Raw genomic sequence first — 13,167 nt, 5'->3', positions numbered from 1 at the left:
AACACCGTCCTCTTTGTCCCAGCAGCACAGAGGAGAAATCAGGACAGCTGTTCAACAAAAAACAAAAATAAATTTAATTGTGTTCGGCCAAGAAACAAACATATACAAAGAAAAATACATTTCCATTACAAAAAATTCAGCATGCCTGGGCACCTGAGCCGAGCCACTCTCCACGCGCAGCTCTGCGGTGCTGCAGAGTACCGGGAGAGGCAGGGACCGCTGCTCTGCGCGACTGCCGTGCGCCCTGCCCAAAGCTGGAGAGCAGCCTGCACTGCGGCAGAGGGCACCGTTAAGTGACGTACAAAATATTTATGAAAAAATATGCATTTTAAATAAAGAACTTACAACAACTTAAACTGTATACAAAATATTATGGTTGCCATTTCAGTGTCTGAATTCTAGGAGCTATTTTCAAACTCGCAACGTCCTGTTTTCCACCCCACGTCCATCTCTGCAGTCTCTTTCTCCAGAGAGCTCCGGCTCTGCCCAGCTCAGTCCAAAGTACCTAAAAATGAAAAAAAAAAAAAAAATTACAGTCCCAGGAATCAGAAATGCGGTTATGCGAACAAATGAAACTTGTTTACAAGCTGCCAAAGCTTGCAGTAACTTTTTAAAGTAAGCAAATCACACACGAGTAAAACCAAATCTAGCTAAGAAGTATTGTACCTGTCTTGGGGACCGCTTGATTTGTGTTTCACCTCTCCGATGGGCGTAACAAGTTACACTATTAATTATTAAAGATGTGGCAACAGAGGGCTCTGCAAATGATTAAGTTCTTTCTCTCCCAAGAAGGAGATGCCACAAAATATTGAAACCAAGTGAAACCAAGAAGAAACTCACCTTCCAAAAAAGCGAATTCATCAATAGCTTCAATGGCATTATCTGCAAAACAAATTGAAAGCAATTAGCATAGATAAACCGACTCCATATTTGCATCTGCTTCAAACAGCAGCATTTGAAATTACATCACAGTACAGTGACCAATTTCAAAGAGGTTTACTTGTTTTGGAGCTGGTGTGTGAAATTATTAGCATAATATTTGGTAGAAGAGAAGTTTTTCTCTCCCATCTTCAGAGAAAGAAAGAGAAGCATCTATGATTGCTTCATCACACTGGGACAGGTGGAAAAATCCTCCATCCTAGCTACCCTTTGCTAAGGATAGCACGGAACATGCTCTCATACCCAGGTCTTTTCTCTGCAGAGTTTTCCTTTTTCCCTGCTGAGCATACACGTAAGCGTCTTTGGCTATGGTTTCCACAAACAACTCCTGCAAGGCAAAAACAAGACAGTTTCACACAGGGGATGAGAGGGGACATCCTGAGGAAAGGTCCTACGAGACTTCAGGAACAAACCGGAATCTCCATCTTAACATTTCCCCTTTCCAATAAATAGCTCTGCCAATAACAAATGAAGTTGTTGGACAGCAATGCAGATGAGAAGTAACAGAGGAGAGAAGGCTGAGAGTGTATTGGACAGAGATGGCTCCTCTGAACACATCTGGGAGACCAGCTACACCCCAGCTGCTCCCAGGGCACCTTCCGAAGGAGGAAAGGTGTCCTGTGCTCGGCAGATGAAGAGGATTGAGCACGGCCGCCCTCGCGTGCCACCCGGCAAATACCTCGGCTGCGGGAAGCAGGCGCCCGGCAGCAGGCCTAGGGGTTACTGCAGGGAGACACCGAAAGGCAGAGACCAGAGTCTACGCACGATGCCTTCGCACAATGCCAAAGCCATCCCACCAAACACGCCTCGCCTGCGCAATGGGAGACGCTTTCCAAAGGAGGAAAAAACCCCTCCGTTACAAGTTGCTCCGATTTGCACATCGCAAACCCTCAGCGTGGAACCAGAGCGAGCTGGAAATCCGCCCGAGCGGGCACAGAGCCGTCTGGCGGACGCAAGGCCGGGGCGCTTCCCCGAGGGCAGGCTTCCACAGCCACGCTCGCGTCGTGCGGGCAGCGGCAACCTCAGGGCATTTCTTCCCGCCGCCGGGCAGGCTTCGGCGGGATCCCTGACGGAGACGGACGCGTTGCCGCTGCCGGCAGCGCAGACGGCTTTTCCCGCGGCTTCCCCGGCTTTCTGCCGGCCCCGGCCCCGCCGCCGGGATGCTTCCAGGCGGATCGACGGGCGGCAGGGCGAGGGCAGGGGCTACCGTCCCGCTTCCCACCGGAGAGCTCAGGACGGGCGCCCAGCTACCCTCGCTGCCCGCGGCAGCTCTGCCTGCTGACCGGGACGAGGCACCGGTTGGGAGAGGAAAGCCCCCAAACCCGCCAAAACAATAAAAAACTCTCAGAAAAAGCCAAGCGAGCGGCTCCGCGGCTCCCAGACACCGAGCGCAGCGCCGAGGGCTGCGGCTCCCAGGGCCTCCGGCGCCGGCCTGGCGCGGCCCTGCCGGCTCCCTCAGCCCCGGGGCCCGGGCCCGGCCCGGGCCCGCAAGCAGCGGGGCGGGAGCGGCCTCCCAGCCGCGGCAGCCGCCTCCCAGGCCGCCGGGCCTCCCGCCGCCCCTCACCGTGGCCCGCGCCAGGACGAAGACGGCCTCCTGGCTGGCCAGGCTGACGTCCGGGTCCGCCTTCACCAGCGCCTTCACCCGCGCCAGCGGCAGCCGGGCCAGGCGGGCCGGACCCGGGCAGGGCGGCCCCGCGCCCGCCGCCTCCTCCCCCGGCCCCGCCGCCTCCGCGCCCGCCACGGCCACCGGTACCGGCACCGGCACCGGCACGGCCCCCGCCGCCGCCGCCATCCCGCGCCCCGGGCCGCGCCTGCGCGGAGCCACCGCGGGGAGGGGAGGGGACGGGGCGGGGCGGGGCGGGGCGGGGAGGGGAGGGGAAGGGAGGGGAGGGGAGGGGACGGGGCGGGGGGGCGGGAGGGGACGGGGCGGGGGGGGCGGGAGGCCCCGGCCCCGCCGGGGGGCTGCGGCGGGAGCCGGGCTGCCGCAGGGCCGGGGGGCGCTGAGCCCGTCCCCGTCCCCCCAGCAGGGGCCGAGAGCTCCCCGTCACCCCCACTGCGGCCCTGCATCCGCCCTTCACCCCGGCCGCCCACACCGGCCCTGAGCCTCCCGTCCCCCTCCTCCCCCCGAACGCAGCCCTCCCGCCTCCCCGCCGCCCCCAGCCCCCCCAAACACGGGCCGTGAGCTCCCCATCGTCCCTGTCCTCCTCAAAGGTGGCCTTTGGGGCCTCCCCGTCACCCTCTGTCCCCCAAACGCGGCTCTTCGGCCTCCCTCTCCCCCCAAGCAGGGCTCTGCCCTCCCCTTGGCAGTGGCCCTGGAGCAGTGGGGCAGGCGGAGATGGGGACCCACCTCTCCAAGGAGGTGGCTGTCACCACCGGCCACCTGCCCTGTGCCCCCATGTCGGCTCCCTGCGGGTCGGGTGTGGGACCTCCGGACACCCCCTCTCTGTCCCGCCTCCGGCTGGTGGGATCAAACCCTCCGGTGCCCGGCTCGGGCACCCACCACCCTCCGCCGGACCCCCGGGGACTGCCACCCTTGGCCAACACGTGCCTGTCCCAGCCTTCCCCATGTCCTTGATGCACTGTCTTATCCTTAACACCATCGCAGGCAGGAGCCGCTGCGGGCACTGCTGGTGGGACATCTTCCCAAAGGGCTGGAGGGACACCCCGCCCTGGGGCAGGGACCTCCGGCTCACGGCTGGCCAGGGCATCCCTGCCACGGGGCCTGACTCAACCTCTCAGACCTTTCCTGCCTCTGAGGCAATCAACAGTGAAACCAGGACATTTCAACACACAGAGATGGCCCAACTCGGTGCCGCGCCATGCAGAGCGCTTCCCCTGCTTCCCGGCGGAACTCGGCTCTTCAACGGAGCAAATGTCCCCCGGTTTTGGATACACTGGAAAGCCGTAGCCTCTCCCCAGCCCTCCCGTGCTCCTGCAGAGCTCGGCTGCGCGGGGCCGAGCTGGTTTTGCCGCGTGACCCCTGCGAATCGCCTCCACCCGCTGCAGGTCCCGTGGGGCTCTGAAGTCCTGACCTGCAGCGGGTTCGCCTTGGCCACCGTCAGACGAGAACGTAACCTGCCCTCCCGGTCCTCGCAGCAGCCTGTCCCTCGCATCCCGGAGTCGCTCCCTGAACCCCAGGCTCTGTTCTGGATGAGACTCTTATGGCAGCAGGGCTTGGTGGGCTTCAAGCTTCCCAACAGCAGCAGAGTCCAAGCGAGCGGTGCACCAAGAGCTGCTCCTCCTCCTCCTCCTCCTCCTCCTCCTCCTCGTGCTGTTTCATGGTCAGGCTGCAGCGACTTCCTGGCATTGCACACAGCTTCTCACCAACCGTTAGGAAAGAGCTGCTGGTTTCAGCAGAGGGGGACTTCGGAGAGGCTCACCCTGCACAAGTCCTTCTGCTTGGGTGCCTCCAGTGGCCTTTAGAAAGGAGGTGAGCACGCAGGAAAGCGTCCGCTGATGGAAAATGGTGAGTGAGAGCTGGACCTGGGCTGTGCTGGACGTGGGGACGGGGCGTGGGGAGCAGAGCCGTCTCCTGCTCGGAAAGGCTTTGGCAGTGTCCTTGCGAGGGGCTGGATCCTGCTGAGACCCTCGCTCCTCCTGGATGACAAAGTCCTCCTGCACATCTGAGCTGGTCGGAGCTTCAAAGGTCTCTGACCAGTTCCTGGGCTGAGTGCGAGATTTGCTGGGTGACGCTGGGCTGGATATAAAATCTGTGAAAGAGGAGGAGGCCACGCGCTGCTGCTGAGTCCAGGAGAGCATCCACCAGTGCAAAATGTATTGAAAAAGCTGGAATTGATCACGGTGACAGTGGCGCTGAGTCCCACAGGTACACCTGGGGGCTCTGTGCAAGCCCCGGCTGGTGGAACAGCTCTAAAATTGATGGTTACAAACCTCTGAATCATCCAGGTGCCAAAAATCCCAGTGGCATGTTTGGGAATCTGGAAGAAATTGCTTTTTTTTCACTAGTTGCTTTTCTCACTCGTCACTAGCTCTCACTAGAAAGCCCCACGGCCGGCCATGCAGGAAACAGCGGATTCGTGCTGCTTTACCACAGGCTACGCTCAGAGGGCTGCGTTTGCAGTGTTTAGCGGGGAAATTGGGGTGACTGCCCGGGGTTGCGAGGGGAACTCGCATTTATTTAGGTAAATATACATTGGAGCACTTAGGTCTAAAAATATTGCGCTAGCTTCTTTGCATACTAACCCTACTGTTGTGAAAGAAAAAAATTACGCAAGCAGAAACCCAAATTGAAATCCCAGAGGGAGGAGACCTTCAAAATCAAAGCCTACGGCTTGCTGAGGGCAAGCGGAGCAGCCAGCTCCGGTGCAAACAGACACCGTGGTCCGGGGACAAGGGGGTGGCAGAAAGATGGGGGAGGACATAGGGGAGACCCCTCCCATAAGGTCCATCTGAGAAGTTTAGGAAAAACATGACCCCATCCCACCTGAGTTTCGTGCCGTACATCGAACCTGGTACTCTTCTTCCAAAGGTTATCCAGACTCCTCCTGGCAGCCTTTCTCCGGAGGCTTCAGAAAACGGTGCCTTTTGGTCATTCAGGAAGCTGGAGGCACCTCTGCGCCGGGGCCAACGTGTCCCAGTTCACGTGTGCACCCTGTGGGCAGCACAGGAAACGCGCTGGTCAGGAAAGTAGGGCAGATCCGCTGCCTCTTGGCCTTTTTATTTGCAGACAGGCTTTGGCAGGATGAGTTTCAGCAGCACCATTCTGGGTTTTCCTCCGGGGAGGGATGCTGATGGCTCTGTGTGGTCTCCCCACCAACTCCTGCCTGGCTGCCCTGGGTTCACCATGGACTTCATGGGAACCAGGACCGGGGCAAGGCAGGTTGCTCCCACCTGAGCCCTGGGCGATCTCTAGATCTCAGATTCTGCCCTTAGCAGCTTTGCCACTGGTAAGGCATAATCCCCCACCCCACCCCTCTGTTTTGATGGTCCCTGGTAGTGGATGAAGGGTGGATCAGACCAAAAGACTCCATGAAATGCCTCCTGGATGCCCTCATGGTGGTGGGACCTGTTCCCAATCTGGTGCAGCCCAGTGTTGTTTTCTCAGGCACACTCCAGAACCCCTTTGAGCAAAGACCACGTTTCATGGAGGAGGCTTAGTGTCAGGCCATGTGGAAGAAATACTGCATTCCCCAGGGAGCTCTTTGACTCGTTTTCCTCCATGGTGTTTTAACTGGCGCTTTTCTTAATGGCCGCAGACACATCTGGAGGGGAAAGAGGCCGTGGTGAGGCACCTACGGGCAAAGCTGCAAGGGAACAGGAAAGACCCTCCCGAAGTGGGTGGCTGGCCAGAGCGCCACTCTGCAGCGTCCCCTGCAACGGAGCCCGGACAGACCCCCACCCCGGGCTCCAAGGGTGAGCCGCCTCCCGAGCCCCCCCGGACCAGGAGGGTGGACTTCAGCAGGGCTTCTCCATCTCATAGTAAAGGTCAGAATGTGGGACAGCGTTTGCCTCCTCATCCTGTCTGTGAGACCCCGGGATGGATGGTGCAACGGAAGAAGGGGATTGCTCAAGACGCCAGCTTCCCCCCAGCCCCTGCAAAGCCAGGAGGAGAAGACGCATTGAACAAGGAGGGGGGAGCCACCTCCGATCCTCCCCAGAGAAACCCAGCCCAGCAGACGAGGCCACTTGCCAAAGACAAGGGTGCTCCAGCCATTCCTGCCAAAGGCGCAGCTGTGGCAGCCTCCCTGGACACTGCGGGAAGCCCCCGCGGGGCAGGGCACCCAGCTCTGCCTCGGAGAAAGCCTTTGCCACATGTCAAGGCACTGGGAGCGAGGCCGGCCAAGCCCAGGCGTCCTCCTGTCGTGGATCTGGAGAAGTTCAGTGTGGCTGCACGTCCTGGGAGACCCATCCGTCCTGCCACGGAGTCACCAAGGAGCACTCAGCCAGGTACGGCCAGGCACCTGCAAGTCCCCCAGAGAAGGATGCTGCTCATTCAGGAAGGAAAATCTCCCCAGTTACAGTCTGGAGCTCCTGGGAGATAGAAATATTGGGGGGACTGATGATGGGGGGGCTGGTAATGCCAAAGGGGCTTTTATAGGCATAGCATGTGGAAAGGAATGGGTGAGAAGGACAGCAGGTGAAGAAATGAAGGGAACTAAGAGCCCTGTCCCTGGCTGGGGACAGGTATCAGGCTCTGGGGTGCTTGTAGGGAGTAGGGTTGGAGTAAGTAACGTGAGGGGTGCTGACAAACTGGGGTGAGCCCAGTGCAGGGCACTAAGATGGTTGGAGGCTGGAGCACGTGGGGAAAGAGAGGCTGAGACCCAGGCTTGTTTGGCCGGGAGGAGAAAGAGCGAAGGGGAGATCCTCTCACTGCCCACAGCTACCTCATGGGAGGAGAAGATGGAGCCAGACTCTTCCCAGAGGTGCCCAGGAGCAGGACCGGAGGCAACGGGCATGAGCAGATGACAGTAGGGGAAATTCCAGTTAGATACTAGGAGAAGGCTCTTCCCTGTGAGAGTGGTGTGGCTCTGCAGCAGGCACCAGGGAGATGGGTATCTCCATCCTTGGAGATATTCAGTTGCCACCTGGACGAGGCCCTAAACAACCTGCTCTAGCTCTGAGGCCAGCCCTGCTCTGAGCAGGAGGTTGGATGACACTCCAGAGCTCTTTTCCAACCAGTCCGCCCCTGTGTGGCTGTAAGAGCAGACAAGCCTGACTGGTGAGAAGCAGAGCTGGTCTCCACCCCATGGGCAAGAAGCACGCACATACCCTTTGGCCAAGAGGCAGAGGCTTTCTGAGGCTGGCAGCACGTTGCCTGCAACACCATCCGCCTCCAAGCCTGAGGGAGCCGCCGAGACTGCCCAGGCACAGCCAGAGCTGTGGCCACCAGGGCCATGGTGCTGGCTTGGCGTGCCCTCCTCACCGGCTGTCCGTGGGACGCAGGGCTCGCTGCCTCTTGGACGTGGTGGTTCTCCGTTTGGCATGAGCCCTGCCATGTTCCACGATGGCCTTCCAGACCTAGGCAGATTCGTTGGTTTCTCACAGCTGCCACTCTGCTAATCCACACTTTGGGTGACGAAACTTGTTTCAAGTCCCATTTCTTCCTCAACTCCTCTAAGTTCTTGTTGACCACCCCGTTTAAAGGATGGTTCCTTATTAACCACCTCGTGCCATAGCTGCAGAGTAGAGGGCAACCGTGAGAGTAGAGCCTCTCTTCCTTTCCTTATGAGAACTGCAAAACCTAGCTGGTTTATGTTATTATTATAAGACCTTATTATTGGATTAGCACTCAGAGGCCTTCCTCCGGCCCGGCCGTGCCATTGTGCTGGGAGCTGCTCGCCCACCGAGACTGGCCCCAGCCCTGGGCTGAGTGGCCCTGGCAGAAGAGGGAGTCATCTGCTCTCCGCACGTCCTACAAACCAGCGGTTTTCAAGTATTTATTTGTCTCATGGGTACTGAGGCAAGTTTGAACGTCTAGAATTACACCCCCACCCTGATCTGGTTATTTTTGTTAATTTTTAGGGCAATCTTATGATTTTTAGGGCCTGGCATATGATTGCACATGCCTCGGTACAATAAGCCAGCAGAGCTGCGATGTACCGTGGATCTTCGTGCCAGTTGTTGGTCTGGTTGATCAGGCTGGTGACAGCTACAAGGCGGGTGATAAAAATAAGGGAATCTCAGCGGCGATGTAGGTATGCCGGCGATCATACGGGGTGCAGCAGCATATTCTGGCTGCTGAGGCTCCTGAGCACATGGAGATATCCAGGACTTGCCCTGACTCTGGTACAGCTCTAGAGTTTAGGGTTTTCACCACGTTCAAAATACTCATTTTGGCCTCTTCCCCTCCCCTTTCATCACTGGTCCAGGGAGAAAGTAACATTAGAGACATAAGAATGGGAAAATACATATCAAAGCTCCACAGTGAGCTCCCCGATGAGCCGTGCCCCAGTGTGCTGGGAGGAAAGAAAATCCGCAGATGGGCCACAGAGTAAAAAACACCTCGCTGGCTCCAGATGTGCAGTCAGTTTTATCTCACCGCATCCCTCTGCACTAAATCTAGCCCAGGGCAGCTCTGACCCTCCGGGTGGGTGATAGAGTCAAGGAGAAAACGTGAAACAATCCCTCGCTGCTCCCTCCCATTCCTCTTTTTACCATAGGTTACCCGAAACCAGGCTACGTTGCGTCAGCCCCGGCACGGTTCCCACCGCAGGATTCTCCGAGTGTGACAGGGTACGGACTGAGGCGGCACTTTTATTCTAGGTGGCTTTCAGGCTGTCCCGACCCAGTGGGAAGGACACGAGAGGGAACAGCAAGAGGGTCCTTGGGTTTTTCTGCCTGCTCCTGGAGCCCAGCATGGGACGGCACCTTGTGCAGGCAGCTCCTGCGGTGCAAAGCACTGTCCTTCATGGGCTGCATTACTGCACAGGTCTGGCTGCTGCCATCGCACGCCGCTGCCCAGCTCCTGCACCCCAGGCCGCTGTGTCAACGTTGCCGAGCCTTGTGAGGAGCTGCTGGCACGTGGCACAGAGCTGCTGTCCCGCTCTGCCCCAGACCTGGGGCCAACCCACGGGCAGCCCAACTGCCTGTTGCCCACCAGTCTCAATCCTGCCCTTGGCCCCCAGTGCTGTCACTGCAACAGGGCTTCCTAATCACTGTCTGCCTCGTCACAGGGGTGAAGATGAGATATATGATGATGTGGAGCCCGTTGGGCTGCTCGGGAGAGGCCGAGGCTTTCCGCTGCCCTCCGTGTCCCGGCCACCAGCGCATCCCCGCCCCAGAGGAGGTAGGTACCGGAGGGGCTGGGCTGCTGGTTGGGGTGAGCACTGGCAGCTCAGAGACCCTCAAGGCCCTGATGAGCCACGGGCAGCAGCGGAGCCTGCGCTGAGCCTGCTGCTCCCGTGCACGGGAGGGTGATGGGTTTCTCTGCTGCCTTGTAAATGGGCATGGGAAACCCTGATCCCCCCACGCTCAGGGGTCAAACTCAGGGTTTGATCCCAGGAGGAGAAAGCTCTTGCTGCTCTTTCAGTCTTGTGTCCTGTCTCAGCGGGTGTCTACACCTTATAGCAGCCTCACGGCAGCACCTCTCCCGGGGTTTGGTTTTACAGGTGAAGATGCCAGTCAAGCCTCTAACAGGGTTGCCTTGCTGGCAGCTGCACAGAGGTAACAGGGGTTTTTACTCTTTCTAAGGGTCCCAAAATGGCCAGGGGTCCTTGCTGCTTTGACAAAGCTGGTGGTTTAATGGTCTCTGCTGGGCTTGCGATAGAAATACCCATGGTGAAGAGCACAAGCAGCAGGTTTAAACCTGGCCCGAGAGCCCCAGCAGCCCTGGAGGGAGGCACCTTCGGGCGCGAGGGGGGAGCTGCTGCGGGGAAATGCTATGGGGCAGCAAACGGGGGGAGAAGGGGAAGGGAGGGAGCGGAGCGTGGGGTCACCGGAGCTTTCCTGTGACTCGCAACGACTCTGCAGAGAATCCCAAGTCTCCCGGAAGATGAAGCCGATGACACTCAAGGAACACAAGAAGGAAGAGAAGGCAGACAGGGAGTTTCAGAAGAAATTCAAGGTGAGCAGCAACGAGTGATTGCTTATCCCTCTAAGCTCCCCCTCACCTCCCAGGAAGGGCGCAACGCAATGGCAAGAGGAGCTGTGCTCCGTAGAGACCAGCCGATACCCAGGTCACACCTGCCCTGTTCCTTACAGAGACCTCCCCAGGTCAGCCCAGTCCCACAGACCATTTGGCTAGAGAGGGATCGGCTTTTTCCAAGAAGGGCAAGCGGCCGGAGCTGCCTGGCTCACGCTCCCCTGCGGCGGCTGCCGAGCTGCAGCACTGCTGTTTGTGTTTCAGTTCGAAGGAAGCATCAACATCCTGACTCAGATGATGGTTGACCCTGCAGCAACAGAGAAGAGGGGTGGAGGGAAGAACCTGCCACTGAGACGAGGAGAAATTCTTGATGTCATTCAGTTTACAAATCAGGAGCAAATCCTCTGCCGAAACAGTCAGAGGAGGTGTAAGTCTGGGGGGGCTGAGGCTTTGCCTGCAGCGGGGACCACAAAGTTTTGGGAACAAGTTTCTTCGTGCGCACGCACCCCGGCAGACAGCAGGAGACATCCCCTTGCCGTTAGACAGACCTGAGGTACCCTGGGTCTCAAACGTTCCCACTTCTCTTTGCACAAACGTCCTGCTCTTCCTCCCGCTCGGCACCAGCATTTCTGCCGTTAGCTGGGCTCGTCGTCTCCCTCTGCTGAAAGCCTTTGCGGCTCCCGGAGCCTCTCGGCCACCAGCCCGGCCCATCAGGCTTTGCCGTAGGCACAGACTCCACAAGCCATGTTTGCACCAAAGGATGCCCAGGTGAAACGGGCTGCAGATCCCCCAGGCAGAGAGACGGGGATCAGGCTCTTCCCAGCCAGCTGCCAGCCCTCCTGGCAGGCTCGTTCCCTGCATTGCCCCAAACTGGTTCCTCCCAAGGCTCCAGCTTGGCTTCCCAGAGCCGGGCTCCTCCTTTCCCCCAGGTCTCCCTGGGCATGCCAGACCTTGCTAAACCCTGCCTGTCCTGGGCAGGGGCAGGTGAGACCCCACCTGCACCCCACACAACCTGACGCGTTTTTCCTCGCTCTGTTGCAGATGGCTACGTGCCCCGGGCCGTGATGCTACACCTGTGAGTACCTCTTCCCCAAACCCTTCCTCCCCACCCCACGAGCTGTAGCGATTGCCCAGCGAGTGCCTGGCACCGACCCAGCCCTGGCCATTGAGTGCCAACTCAAAACCATCCAACCCAGGCAGTGATCATAAGCATAACACCGGCTAATTCTCCTGGGGGTGGAATCTGCCATTTCTGGTGTCAGGAGAGGTTCTGGCACTGGGAGCAACTTCCCGGGGCACTGGGAGCCCTCCCCAGGCTGTGGTCCCTGACGTGGGACCTGCCCAGACGCTGTTCAGATGCTGCCGGTGGCACGGCACGACGGGCCAGCGCTGCCCCTCTGTGCGGCTGGGTCTGTGGCTCCCAGCAGCCTGGGACAGGGCCACTGTCCGTGCGCAACGCGAGAGGGGCCAGAGCCGTGCTCACCCCATGCCGGAGGATCCCGTCTCTGCGGGGAGAGCACGAGGCTGGGAGGAGGCGAACGGGGCTGCGGGGAGGACGCCAGAGCCCACAGACACGTTAGGAGATGGGACAGCCGCGGCAGCAGGAGCTGTCAGCATCGAGAGGCGGTGGGGACGTGGGAGACCTGACTGCTCACAGCACCCCGTCTTTTTCCTCGCAGGGACACTGACATCTATGATGACGTTGAGATTTACGGTAGGTGCAGAGGGCACTGCTGCTGTAGCCCCTTTGCCAAGCACCAGGTGCTGCTCGCTGGCGTGGGCAGGCAGCAGCGATCCCCACGCCAGCACCAGGGCCCCCCTGCCTGCCCCCTTGCCGTCCCCATCCCCCCCCCGGTGATTCCTCTCCCTCTCTCTGGGACATCCCTTCCTTTCTCTCGGTTCCCCACATCTTCCTCCATTCCCAGTTGTTTGGATTTCCCTGCACCCTTTCCCTTCTCAGCTTGCTCCCTCACTTGCTGCCAGCCCCGGGGACCCTTCAGTGCCCTTTGAGACGATCCCCCAGACAACTCAGGATGCCCTTTCCCGAGCAGTTCCTCGCTCCCGGCATGCAAACGCCATGCCCCGGCTCGCAGACAGCTCTGAAGATGGAGCTGAATAGAGACAACTCTATGTTAGCTGTGCCGATAGGCTAACATTTCATCTAATTCTGCCTGGCAGGTTGAGTGATCCATGCTAAAGCCAAAGGCACAAGAGAGCACCAACAGCGACCTCCCCGAGGAGGAACATGAAGAGAACGCTATGCCACGCTCCTGCTTTGGAAGGGGCTCCGCTTCCTCTGACACAGCCTGCAAAAGCCACCGTGTCCCTGCCGAAGCGGCGAGGCCGGTCAGCACGCTGCGGGGCGGCGAGAATCCTGGCCCACGGGGCAGGGACTTCAGAGAGATCCTCAAGTCAAGCCTTCTCCTTGGCTTTGTTTTGTCTGTGTAAAACATGGCAATGGTTTGAGAGGCTTTTGTCATCTTATTTGAGGGGGGGGGTGGTTAAAATCTGGGCCAGAGCAGTTTTAATTCAGAGAGGTTTTAATATTTCCCCATTCCCAGAGCATCCTCAGCCTGGGACCAGCGCTGTATCCCTAAACCTACCCACACTGTCCTTCAGCTGCCTTCTGCACCACTCTCCTGCCCCAGTGAGATTCCTGGCCTGAGCCGGCGTCAGACCGGGCATAG

General features: G+C 58.9%; 2 protein-coding genes across 2 annotated transcripts; one reads left to right on the top strand and one right to left on the bottom strand.

Annotated features, from left to right (window-relative positions):
• Window positions 1-50: 50 nt before the first annotated feature.
• Window positions 51-2,743, bottom strand: POLE4 (DNA polymerase epsilon 4, accessory subunit). The gene is made up of 4 exons (XM_087769435.1): window positions 2,504-2,743; window positions 1,183-1,267; window positions 841-882; window positions 51-505 (listed from the first exon to the last, which is right to left on the bottom strand). Exons 1-4 carry the CDS (start codon window positions 2,729-2,731, stop codon window positions 492-494), a joined length of 369 nt encoding a protein of 122 aa, XP_087625561.1. The 5' UTR covers window positions 2,732-2,743; the 3' UTR covers window positions 51-491.
• A 1,233-nt stretch (window positions 2,744-3,976) lies between these two features.
• PRAM1 (PML-RARA regulated adaptor molecule 1) lies at window positions 3,977-12,946 on the top strand. The gene is made up of 10 exons (XM_087769432.1): window positions 3,977-4,405; window positions 6,156-6,846; window positions 9,060-9,132; window positions 9,573-9,685; window positions 10,008-10,062; window positions 10,369-10,462; window positions 10,745-10,907; window positions 11,522-11,555; window positions 12,160-12,194; window positions 12,659-12,946. Exons 1-10 carry the CDS (start codon window positions 4,403-4,405, stop codon window positions 12,661-12,663), a joined length of 1,266 nt encoding a protein of 421 aa, XP_087625558.1. The 5' UTR covers window positions 3,977-4,402; the 3' UTR covers window positions 12,664-12,946.
• The last annotated feature ends 221 nt before the right edge of the window (window positions 12,947-13,167 follow it).

Source organism: Nipponia nippon, unplaced genomic scaffold (genome assembly GCF_047370975.1).
Source record: "Nipponia nippon isolate SJK-2023a ecotype South Korea unplaced genomic scaffold, ASM4737097v1 scaffold_31, whole genome shotgun sequence".
NCBI classification, from domain to species: domain Eukaryota; kingdom Metazoa; phylum Chordata; class Aves; order Pelecaniformes; family Threskiornithidae; genus Nipponia; species Nipponia nippon.
The sequence above is the reverse complement of the archived record's forward strand: the minus strand, read 5'-3'. Positions and strand labels throughout refer to the sequence as shown.